The sequence below is a fragment of the Mustelus asterias genome, chromosome 23, assembly GCF_964213995.1.
Source record: "Mustelus asterias chromosome 23, sMusAst1.hap1.1, whole genome shotgun sequence".
In the NCBI taxonomy this organism is placed as follows: domain Eukaryota; kingdom Metazoa; phylum Chordata; class Chondrichthyes; order Carcharhiniformes; family Triakidae; genus Mustelus; species Mustelus asterias.
The window spans coordinates 50,007,006-50,019,288 of NC_135823.1; the positions used below are offsets into that span (position 1 = coordinate 50,007,006).

General features: G+C 42.9%; 1 protein-coding gene across 11 annotated transcripts in view; it reads left to right on the forward strand.

Moving 5' to 3' along the window:
- The window catches only part of polr3e (polymerase (RNA) III (DNA directed) polypeptide E), a 66,408-nt gene extending 57,181 nt beyond the window's left edge, over positions 1-9,227 (forward strand). For 8 of the 11 annotated variants that reach the window (XM_078240586.1, XM_078240580.1, XM_078240578.1 and 5 more), the window contains 3 exons: positions 3,809-3,886; positions 4,871-4,996; positions 8,458-9,227. In XM_078240586.1, the coding sequence (XP_078096712.1) occupies positions 3,809-3,886; positions 4,871-4,996; positions 8,458-8,514 (261 nt within the window). In that variant the 3' untranslated portion in view covers positions 8,515-9,227. Of the gene's footprint in view, positions 1-3,797; positions 3,887-4,870; positions 4,997-8,457 lie in introns of all 11 variants that reach the window. The other 3 variants (XM_078240582.1, XM_078240581.1, XM_078240576.1) reach the window with 1 other exon arrangement.
- The last annotated feature ends 3,056 nt before the right edge of the window (positions 9,228-12,283 follow it).

The following is a 12,283-nucleotide window of genomic DNA, read 5'->3' on the forward strand; positions in this document are numbered from 1 at the left end:
CAGCTGAAACGTGAAACCTCCTGGAGTATTCTGAAAATGTAATGATTCAGACTTGTAGCTTGAGCCAATTATGCAGGGCTGGAAACTAACAGTGTAGATAAACGTGAGAGAGAAAGGAATAGATCGGAGATAAAAAGGGGCTGGGTGGAGGCACACGTGGAGCATAATCATCGGCACAGACCCTCTTGAGACAAACACCCTGCTTCTTTGCTGTAAACTCTGCCCAAGTATTGCTGCCAGCTTTCACAGGATAACCATTGCCCCATGGCTTGATCTTGCAGTTTATTGATGTGAGAGAGCGCTAATGGGGTGACTGACAGCTCACGCGTGTGAAAGGCAGACGACACTTCCTGGAATGGTTCTCACTCTGATCAGAAAGGTGGCCAGATTTAGCAGGAGTGATCTTTCCAGCTTTTAATGAGAGATCTTGGCTACATCCACAGCCAAAAATACTCCTCACCACTTCAAGTAACCGTATGTAAAATGGGCAGTTGCATATATATCGATCAAACAATGATGAGCAGCATCACTTAGTATTAGAGTAGTTTACAAAGTTGCTTGCTGTAATATCTTCATTTATTTTGAGCAGTTGTTTCTAGAATGCTCCCCGTGATATATCAGTGAAATGTACACGAAAAACCGCTGTATATTTATAATTGAACAGAAATACCAACTCCTGCACAATAATCACAACTAAAATTCAGTGCTTCAGTGAGGTGCTTGAATTGTTTTAATGGTTGTCCAGCTCTTCTGGTCTCCTGATGTCTGGGTGAATGAGTTTGGCAGTGCAGAGTTTGGAATTGAGGGTCAGGTGTAAGGCTCATTCAGCGAGTGCTAATTGTTATATAACATTATCACCTCAATACTGGGCACAGTGTAGACCAGTGAAAAGTGCGTAACCACGTAGGCTACGAGTGGTGGCAGCTGCTGTCCAGCTGCAGGTGAAGGATTTAAAAAGACCAAAGCCCACCCTTAAATCCGCAGAGCGACTTTGTATACCTGGGGTGGCACAGTGGTTAGTACTGCTGCCTCACAGCGCCAGCGACCTGGGTTTGATTCCTGGCTTGGGTCACACTGTGTGGAGTTTGCGCATTCTCCCCGTGTCTGCATGGGTTTCCTCCCACAGTCAAAAGGTGGAATTGACATGGTAAATTGACCCTTAGTGTCAGGGGGGGCCAGCAGGGTAAATACATGGAGTTACAGGGATAAGGTTTGGGTGGGATTGTTGTCGTTGTAAGCTTGATGGGCCAAATGGCCGCCTTCTGCACTGTAGGGATTTTATGATGAGCTGAACCAACAGCCACTGAATCACGGCTGTTGCCGTTGATGAGCATTATGGTATGCTTATCCATTTTGTTAAGCGTTTGGCTGTATGATTACAGAAGTATTTCCAACTACGTCCTCCTGATTTGTTGTTGCTTGGGTTCACTAGCAACCTAGCCAATGTTGTAACCAGCTGCTCTATTCTCTGTCCTGAACAATCTAAAGTTAAAGTTTATTTATTAGCCACAAGTAGGCTTACATTAACACTGCAATGAAGTTACTGTGAAAATCCCCTAGTCCCCACACTCCAGCGCCTACTCTGGTACACTGAGGGAGAATTTAGCATGGCCAATTCACCTAACCAGCGCGTCTTTCGGACTGTGGGAGGAAACCCACGCAGACACGGGAAGAACGTGCAAACTTCACACAGACAGTGACCCAACCCGGGAATCGAACCCGGGTTCCTGGCGCTGTGAAGCAGCAGTGCTAACCACTGTTCCACCGTGCCACACTGCTGTAAGTAAAGTGGAAGCTGCTGAGGGCTTTATTTACACTAAATTGAAGACGTGTTGAATTACGAGAGGCTGCAGCATATCCCATGCACCCAAATAATGATGTAAACCATAAATGGAACTTAAGTGAATCTTATCGGAGTCCAGACACTAAATTACAACCTTATGCTTCCCTTCTATACAACGCAAGATGGATGAGAGTTCAAAGAGTGCTGATTGAGAATGCTTGATGACAGTACCACCACTGCTGGTTAACACTCTGTTCCTGGCTCTTCCAAGCAAGCTATGACGTTAACCCAATGTAATTAACCCAACACCTTGTCTTCAGCATCTGCCCCATGTGCAGTATTCACCGAGGCTGCTTTTGCCGTAGCACCTGCCTGCCTTACAGTCTGGTTTAATTTCTCCCAAAGTCAGTGGCACTTTACTGATAGATGTCAACCATTACATCAGTCCTAGCAGCAGCTGTGTCTGGCTTGATTCTGTTGTTGTTGTTCTTGTGGGGCTTAGCAAAAACTTGGGCCCATAAATATAAGTTGATCACCAATAAATCTAATTGAGAATTCGGGAGGAACTTCTTTACCTAAGGAAGTAGTGAGACTGCAGGACTCGCCAGCACAGGGAGTGTTGAAGTGATATTTAAGGAGCTGAAAAACATGGTGAGGTGGGGCAGGGAATGAGGATGTGATGATAGGGTGAGATGAAGGGAGGAGGCTCATGTGAAGCATAAACACATGTTGGGCTATAAGGCCTGTTTCAGTGCTGTAGGTTCAACGTAATTATGGCAGCAAAATGATCTCTAAATCAGAAACCTGTGGGTTCTATCCTCTGTGTGGAATGATGTAGGCTGGCACTGTGTTTAAAATATCCTGGAGTTCATCTTCTAGCTGCGTCTTCAAACGCAATTCGACGGGCATTCTGGGTGTGGGATCTTGCTGTGTGTAAATTGGCCCCATGTTACCTATACTTAACCATGCAACTACACTCCAAAGATAATCTGCTGGTTGTGAAGTACTCTGGGTGCAGTCATGAAGTGGTTATGTGACTTGATGAGTAATGCAGAGGTGTAGACTTTAAAAAAGAATGTGCAAGTTCAAATCCCACCAGGGTAGGTAAGAATTTTTTAAAATCTGAAATAAAAAGTGACCATGAACCTGTTTGAATTAAGCTAATAGGTTCAAAAATGTCCTTTTTGGGAAAGTAAACCTGTTGTCCTGGTCCAGTCTGGCTGAAATGTGACTCCAGACCCACAGCAATGTGTTTGACTCTTAACTATCCGCTGAAATAGTTAAGCAAATCTCTCTATTGTATAAAACTATTACAAGACTGATAGCACTGTGGGTGTACACTTGGACTGCAGAAGTTCCCGAATACTACTCCCCATCAGCTTCCCGAGAACAATTAGGGATGGGCAAACTGCCGGCCTTAAACGTAACATCCAAAGACTGATGTTTTGAAAATTTATTTGGGACGTCCTGATCTTGTGAAAGAGCTATTTCATCAATCCCATTCCTTCCTCCCTTCCTGATGTAAAGCACCTTTATGTTTATGTGAGCCTCAATTTATGGTATTTTTAATATTTTGGTTAACTGGCTATCTGATGCATACAAAAACCTTCCATGATGCCGAATCTTCAGACCCAAGATGAAATTGGAGTTTCTGTGTGTTCGATGCACCGTCCCACATCTGACTTACCCAGGTCCTCATTGCTTGGTCGTGCCTAGGTTTAGAAGCCCTCCTTGTGTGAGCAGGTATACTACTGGACTTCAATCTCAGATCTGCACCAGCAGCCTTCCCACTGCCTGTCCAACCTGGGGCTTTTGGAGACTTGGCTCGCAGGACTGTCTGGAGCTAAACGGGATGAATCCCAACTCCCACTGACAATCACCAACCATCCAAGGGTACTTTGGATCTGTCTGATCTGTTACCAATGCTGCCACAGTTCCAAAATTTCCATTTCTGGGCATGTTCTGTATTTTTGGGTTTCAGTTTTAGAGCATAGAATCACTCTCTCTTACACAGATGCTGTTCAGTTCCCTCCACAGACAACTGCCTCAGCGGATGAACAGAAGGTCTTTGCACTATGGGAAGCTGGGGACTCCTTTGATCAGGTAAATACCTTATTGTAAAGTATCTTTTCTATTGGTGTTTGAAGCTGTTGTATCTCACTCTGCTGCTCAGGCCAATGTCAGTTTGCTTTCCATTGTTGTGAAAAGCAAGGTGAAGGGTTCGGGCCCATAGTGCGGAGCAGCGTCAGGGCTTGAGAGAATTAAAGAGTTTATAAAGTTTTTTTTTTATTAGTGTCACAAGTAGGCTTATGTTAACACTGCAATGAAGTTACTGTGAAAATCCCCGAGTCGCCACATTCCAGCGCCTGTTCGGGTACACTGAGGGAGAATTTAGCATGGCCAATGCACCAAGCTTCAGCGTCACTTAATATTGTGATTGTAAACAGTGGAATAACACAGCTGTGGGTCTCTGCTGGGGAGTGGTGAATGTGTTAGAATAGTTTCAACAAGATGAGGCAGTGGGATCTTTGTATAAAGCCATTTGTATCTTGGGGTGGTGGATGAAGTGTTCAGAGTAACTCTGACCTTAGTATCAACAAAATGGAAAAAAAAGGATATAATGTTGACTGGTTGATATTCCTTTTAAAACAGCCCCATCCACTTTTGCACCTCAGTCAGTACACAGGATCTGAATACAGCGATTACAGACCAGAGAGGATTAAAGTAGAGATTTGATAGTGAGGTTCATCATTATGAAGGGTTTTGAGAGAGATGGGGAGGGAGGGTTGTACTCAGAAAAAACAGAAGATGAGAATTAATTTTTAAAACACAAGAAGTTATTATCTGAAAGGTACTGACTGAAAGGGTGGTGGAAACAGATTTGCTAGCAACATTACGTTGGAATTGGAAATGTACTTGAAAAAAAATTGCAAGATCCTGGAAGTGAGACTGCCCTTCCAGAGAGTCAGTGCAGGCTCGCTGACTGAATGGTCTCCTCCTGTGCTATATGGTTCTGTGGTACTTTGGGGGGGCGGGGGGACTTGGCTTGTGTCCTCAATAATGCAGGACTGACATTTTCTATTTCAGCATCGACAGATACTCCTTGAAATATTTTCAAAAAATTATCGCGTGCGTAGGAATGTCATCCAGTCCAAACTGGGTCAGGATTTTGGAGAGAGCCTCAGTAAGCCAGATGTGGACAAAGTTCTGAAGGTAATGTGACCAACTGCTTTTAATGTGGGATTTGAAATCTGCTTTAAATAACAGAGCAGGGCTTTGCATGTGTTAGGTGACCTCAAGTTTACCAAGGTTGGAAGATGAGTGGCCACCTCGCTAAAGTATGAGCACCAGACCACAGTCCTGCTGACCCATCACCTCTCTGCTCTCAGCCCTACATTGACTCATGGTCTGGCAATGCCTCAATTTAAAAATTGTCATTCTTGTTTTAAAATCTTCCCCCTCTCTATCTCTGCAATCTACTCCAGCCTCACAAGGCTTCCAGATCTCAGCACTCCTCCAGTTTTGGTGACATGCACATTCCCTATTTTAATGGCTGACCATTGGCAGCCATGCTTTTAGCTACCTGGACCACATCTTCCTCTTTTGGTCACCTGTCCTAATATCACTTTATGTGGCTCAGTCTCATTTTGTTTAATGATGCCTCTGTGAAGGGCCTTGGGGGAATTTTATTGCATTAAAGATTCTGTATAAATATAACTTTGTTTAGTCAGTAAAATTGAAGCTGTTGGATTGTTGTCAAACCCCAACTGGTTTATTAATGTGCTTTAGGAAAGCAAAGCTGCCATCCTTATCTAGCCTGGGCTTGTATGTGACCAAGGTCACAAACCTATTGACTTGTAATTGCCCTCCATTGTACCGGCTTTTCAGGAAGGCGGCTCACCACCACCTTGGTAGAAATACAGGTGGACAATAAATGCTGGTCTTGCCAGTGACACCCACATTCTGAGAATGAGTAAAAAGCTCATTTGCAGTTGAGCTAATTGCGAATGTTAGGACATTAATGGTTATTTTGAAAAAAACGTTTTGCAGGTTCTTTTTAGGATTTGACTTGTTGGATTCATTCGGTGATTGCAGGAAAGATCTCAAATTCAATCCCTCATCACAAATGAACAAGTCTTAGCCACTGCATAGGTACAGATGCTAAAGTTGGTCTCCTGATTCGGCAGAGATCGTTCTGATCCAGTGAAGCAATTTGTGGGCATTGGGTGAAGCTGAGGCCATGCTGTGATGCACCTGCAGTTGAGCAGCTCTGGCTCATACTTGCAGAAGGATCACTTGAAAGAGGTGGCTAGTGGAAGCCAGTGAGACTATCCCAGTGAGAGTCGGTAATAGTTGATGAGAATGTTGGGGAAAAAACAATGCTTTACAAAAGAGACATCGAGTTGTTTTCAAAAATTAACATTCTGCAATATTAGCTACAGGTCCTGAAGGAGCAGAGCAGTGACAGGCTTTGACAGATTCACGTTGTCATTTGGGATAAGCCCTTTCCCTGTCTAGCATGCCAAGTTGATACCTGTCAGTTTCCTGCTCTTAAAGAATCATAGAATCATAGGATCCCTAGAGTACAGAAAGAGGCCATTCGGCCCATCGAGTCTGCACCGACCACAATCCCACCCAGGCCCTACCCCCATATCCCTACACATTTACCCACTAATCCCTCTAACCTACGCATCTCAGGACACTAAGGGCAATTTTAGCCTGGCCAATCAACCTAACCCACATATCTTTGGACTGTGGGAGGAAACCGGAGCACCCGGAGGAAACCCACGCAGACACGAGGAGAATGTGCAAACTCCACACAGACGGTGGCCCAAGCCGGGAATGGAACCCGGGACCCTGGAGCTGTGAAGCAGCAGTGCTAGCCACTGTGCTACCGTGCCGCCCCACTTGCAGTCTGTTGCTGATTTATTCCGGGCGTCATAGCAGCACAATGAGATCACTTGTACTTGTACTTAGAACCATTCACTGTGTCTCCAGCCCTGTGGTTTTCACTGGAGATATTTGGAAAGGCCAAAGTCTGGAGTACAACAGATTAAAAAATGATTGCTCGAGTGTCTTGTATTGCCTGAGGCAGGTGAAATAGATCAGTAAAAGACTCCGATCTCGCACCTAAGTTACGTTTACACTTACTTCTGCTAACTTAAAAGATACGAGACACAAAAGTGTGTGTCTCGTCAGCCCTAGCTCTACAAGTTTTTTTAAATTATTATTCATCCGTGGAACATGGGCCTCGCTGGCTGGCCAGCATTTATTGTCCATCCCTAATTACCCTTGGAGGGCAGTAGAGAGTCAACCAGATTGCTGTGGCTTTGGAGGCCAGACCAGGTAAGGACAGCAGATTTCCTTCCCTAAAGGGCATTAGTGAACCAGATGGGTTTTTCTCAAAATCGACAATGGTTTCATGGTCATCAGTAGATTCTTAATTCCAGATTCTTTTTATTATTGGATTCAAATTCCACCATCTGCCTTGGCGGGATTCGAACCCGGGTCCCAAGAACATTAGCTGAGTTTCTGGATTAATGGTTTACCTATAAGACCACAAGGCCATCGCCTCCCCGCACAGTAATAGACTTGCCTGTTGGGTTGAAAAATTATTGATTCAAGCCCCACTCCAGAGACCTGAACACATATTCAAGCTGACACCCCAATGCAACACTGAGAGAATGCTGCATGGTCAGTGAGACTTTAAACCAAAACCCTGTCTGTCCACTCAGGTGAATGTAAAATACCCTGTGCAATATTTACAGATGAGCAGAGGGAATGTTTCCTAGTTTTCTGACCAATATTTATTCCTTAGCCAACTTCACAAAAACAGATTGGAGAGGTTGGATCTGTTTTCCTTCGGGGGGGAAATAAGGCTGAAAGGAGACTTGATAGAGATGATTCAAGATTCTGAGGGATATGGACAGGGTAAATAGTGAGAAACTATTGTTAGGCAGGGTACAGTAGGATATGCTAAGGTTTATTAACAATCAGTATGAAATATGAAAGTCTATTAATTACACTTTCGAGATTCGATAAGTCTCTTTCTCACACATACCAAACAACAGATTAATTCTGCCAAAGTTTAAAAGTCATTGGTTCAAGGGAAAAGCAAAGATGAAGCCCTTGAAATGGCGTCTGGGTTATACGATCATTCTCTCAGCGCACTCTGCAAAACAGTTGCTGACTCTTGCACTGCTTTTCAGGCAGGCTTGAGAAACACTTGCAGGGACTCTGTTCCAGCACATAGAACAACTTAGCCGCAGCTTATGTTCATGTCTGGCTCGAGGCTACAAAAAGGCTGCTGGCTTCTTTTCATAAAGCAGTTAGACCTTCTTCTCAAAGCGAAACCAAACCAACTTTTAAACACAATTTTCCAGACGTGGCTTTTTTTTTTTAAGAGCTATGAACTGCCATGTGTGACCCCTTTTGTACACAGAGTTCACCAGGGTCAAGAGGTTTCCAGCTCCTTTTAAAACTGCTTAATTACCTTTTCTTGAAAATGGTTTTTTTCTGGGAAACGTAATCAGAGTTCTGCATTAACCCCTTTATGGGGACAGTGTCTTTCAAAACACAGATTCTTCCAGAATATTCAGTCTTTGACGATGAGCCATTTTCTGTCGTTGAAGTATTCATGACCATTTCAGTTTGAACTTTTCCATCCTTCACAGGACTGCTGTGCAAGTCACGGCGGAATGTGGTATCTTAAAGGGACCCTGCCTTCTTGACAGCTGCAGAATGGCCTGTTGCTACACAATGACTGTCCTTTGGAACAGGGCGATGAGATGATGGAAGAAGGTGGAACGCTGGCTTCGCTCCAGAGATGGAATAACAGACAATCGAACTGTACATCACTCAAGCCTTTGACCATGAAACGGAACTGAATGAGCCCGATGGAATAATGCATCTAGCTACACTGGGAATAAGTGGATAATTCACGTTTGCAGCTCAGCAATATCTGACTTGGATTTATTGATTTTTAATTGTGTTCAATAATAAAGTTTTGATTGGTTGGCAAAATGTATCAGCTGGCTACAGTCAAATGGAATCATGGAATATTATTTCATTTCTTCCCTCATTTGAAATCATCTTTAATCCCCATTCCCATAACGGTTTATTATACAGGGCAACCAGATTAAAGCAAAGTCTAATCTGTTCCACTAATAAAAGCTGTAATCTAGCAATCTCGTAAAATCCCGGAGTGAAAGTGAGTCACCTTGCCTGTTGAATGTTTAATTTGACATTTTACTGTTTTACTACCAGTGAGTTGTACTGAATTCCTTTGGTTCCGAGATGCCCTAATTTGTGTGACATATTAGTGTTTTTTTAAATTACATTCTAACATAAATTTGTCAGTTTGCAGGTGAGGGAAAGTGTGGCATCCGTTCGGTTGTTGCAGGTGAACTGAAATGAGCTCTGTAAATAAAATGTTTAAACCATGGGGCTGCTGTGCCTTTTTATTTGTGAAGTTTCACTGCAAGTCTAAACTTTGGTTATGAAATGGGTTTCTGCTTCACAGACCTTGGGCAAAGTAGAAAATTTACTGTAAATTCAAACCATGCAATTGAGTTGTGATCCATTCCTTTCATTATTAATTTCTCCATGATGCTTGTGCTGGAGATTGCCTGTGTTAGCACTGGATCTACATACTGTTGACTAGTTCAAAGATTTATTTGCCCGTCTGTGCCACCTATAAAGCCTGTTACAGCTTTCTTTCATTGAATACTTTGTGTTTCTAATACCAATTTGCTGTGGTCAATCACTTTTCCCCCTGATGTGTCTTATGTTAGTCGTATGTTTTACTGTTGTTGATAAAGTCTGGTTGCATGGCGAGTTTGGTAGCATCGTGAAAACTAACTAAATTTTATTATGTTCAGACTTGTGACCTGGTAAATCAGCTGCCTCCAGATATCAACCCTTTGTATGAGTATGTTTGTTAAACTGCCTTTGTTTCATTCTACCACACTTCTCCTAAAGGTACTATAAAGAGTGTAAGAACTAGGATGAGGGATGGGCTACATGGCCCTTCAAACCTGCTGTGCCAGTCAACACTCATGGCTGATCTACCTCAACTCCACTTTCTCGTCTGATCCCCATACCCCTTGATTCTCTGTGTCCAAAATTTATTGCTCACAATCTTGTACTTCATGAGTGAGCATCCACAGCTATCTGGCTTGGAGAATTCCAAAGTGAAGAGAATTCTCATAGCTAGTCCCTTGTACTGAGATTGTGACCACCTTCCCCCTGCCCCCCACTCCCCCCACCTTAGTTCTAGACACTCCGGCCAGAAGGAGGCAACCTCTCGCCACCGATTCTTGTCAAACCCTCCCAAGAATCTTGTTTGAATGAGATTCTAAGTCTTACTGTTGCCGTTTGATGGGAGTTGACGTGTCAGTGACAAGTGTAAGTGCTGGCAGGCACTTCAGCTGTGAGAGCATCAATCCTGTTCCTTTTTTTTTCTGTTGATGTCCATATATGTTGATACCCCAGCAGGCTTTACTGCGTTGGGGAAGGGAATGCTGCTGGTTTTGTTTGCCCCTTCATAGCCCAAGCTGACTGTAGGATAAAGAATGAGTGGCAGCTGGAGACTGTTAATCCTACTGTCTTTGTTCCAAGAAACCTGTTTATTTAATCTGCATCTTTGATATTTTGGTGTCTTAAGCCACCAGAAAAATTAACACCTTATCCCCCGATTTGACTTTTAAAAATTGTGATTGACTCTTTATTATTTAATTTACTCTCTCCTGAGATTTTACTGCGCGGTTGGTGATATTGAGAAAAGGATAGATCGGTGACTGTTAGTACGGTAATTGTCAATTGTGATTATTGCTAAGTAGAGAGCAGGAGTTTTTTGTTCTTTTGAGTGTTGCTGGTATTTATTGCCCATCCCTAATTGCCCTCGAACTGAGTAGCTACCTGGGCCAATTCAGAGAGTAGTTAAGAGTCAACCACATGGCTGAGAGTCTGGAATAACATGTAATCCAGACCAGGTAAGGATGGTACATTTTCTTCCCTAAAGCTCATTAGCAAACCAGATGGGTTTTTACATTTATGGTCACCATTGTGGAGATTAACTTTTTATCATCCAGATTTTTTTATTAATTTAATTTAAATTCCCCCAGCTGCCTTGGTGGGATTTGAACCCATGACCCCAGAGCATTAGCCCGAGACTCTGGATTACAAGTCCAGCAACATTACCGCTGCGCCACCATCTTCTGTGTATATCCATAACCCCTATTTCTTTTTGCCAGTTTGCGACATGTAATTTGGGTGAGGAGAATTGGGGCATTGTGAGCTATGTAAGGATCTGGTCAGTATTAATTGTGTTAATGCTTGAGAGAGGCCAAATGTCTGATCGTGTTCAAAACCAGAGTTGAGCCTAAGTGCTGGTTTCAGTTGCTGTCAAGTGATGTTTGTGAATTTTAACTTGTTATTCTGTACAGTACAATGTGCTGGGACATGTTTATGATCAAATGGTGGTCTTATGTGAAATGCACATGAAGGTTTTTATATTACTACACAGAGGTGCAACTTGCATTAAAATATAAACATATAAAATTGTTCCTGGTGTTGTAAATTAATGCCTTTGTGCTGCACTTTTGAATATGAATGTTGTGATTGCTCCACAGGCCTGAGACAGTAAATTGAGAACTTAAAACCATAGAATCCCTACACTGCAGAAGGAGCCTATTTGGCCCTTTGTCTGCACCAATCTAATAAAGCATCTTACAAAGCTCCAGCCCCATAACCCTGTGCATTTAATATGCCTAATCCTTCTAACCACATATTTTTGATACCAATAGACCATTTAGCATGGCCAATTCACTTCACCTGCACACCTTTGGACTTGTATCTGGGCATGTAGTTATTTTTCTATGATTGCAACATTTGTACTGGATAATTACCTGATTGGTTGCTTGAAATAAGAGGAAAAGATAAAGGGAACTAATTGTAGCATGGTTCTCATCATTCCTCACACACCTGGCGCATTAATAGCTCCTTATCCTGCCAGTTGTGCCGAAGGTCATTTAACATGCACAGGAGGCCAGTTCTCTCTGGAGCAGTCCAATCAATCAATCTCTCCCACTTGAGTCCCATAATCCTGAAAATCTATTTCCCTCCATTTGGAAATTGCTGATTATCTCCTGTTCCACTAACTTCATGGGCAGAGAGTTCTAAGTCATCACCACTCTCTGCATTACAAAACTATCCTGCCTGCATCTCATGCCCAAATCCTGTAGCCCTTAAATGTTGTACCACCAGTATGACTGAGGAAAGACATGGGTAAGAACAACTGTGGAGAAAGGGAACATAGGATAGACAGTATTGTGGGAATAGTCCATGGGACAGTTTACTGCACCTACAACTACCATGAAGCATTGTGTATTTGAACTGATTTGGTTGTCTGGTTTAATTAGCTACGTCCAACATAACTAAAGGTGTGTTTTTGTTGTATATTTCCTTGCTGTTAATTAGATGATAAATGTCATTAGGAAT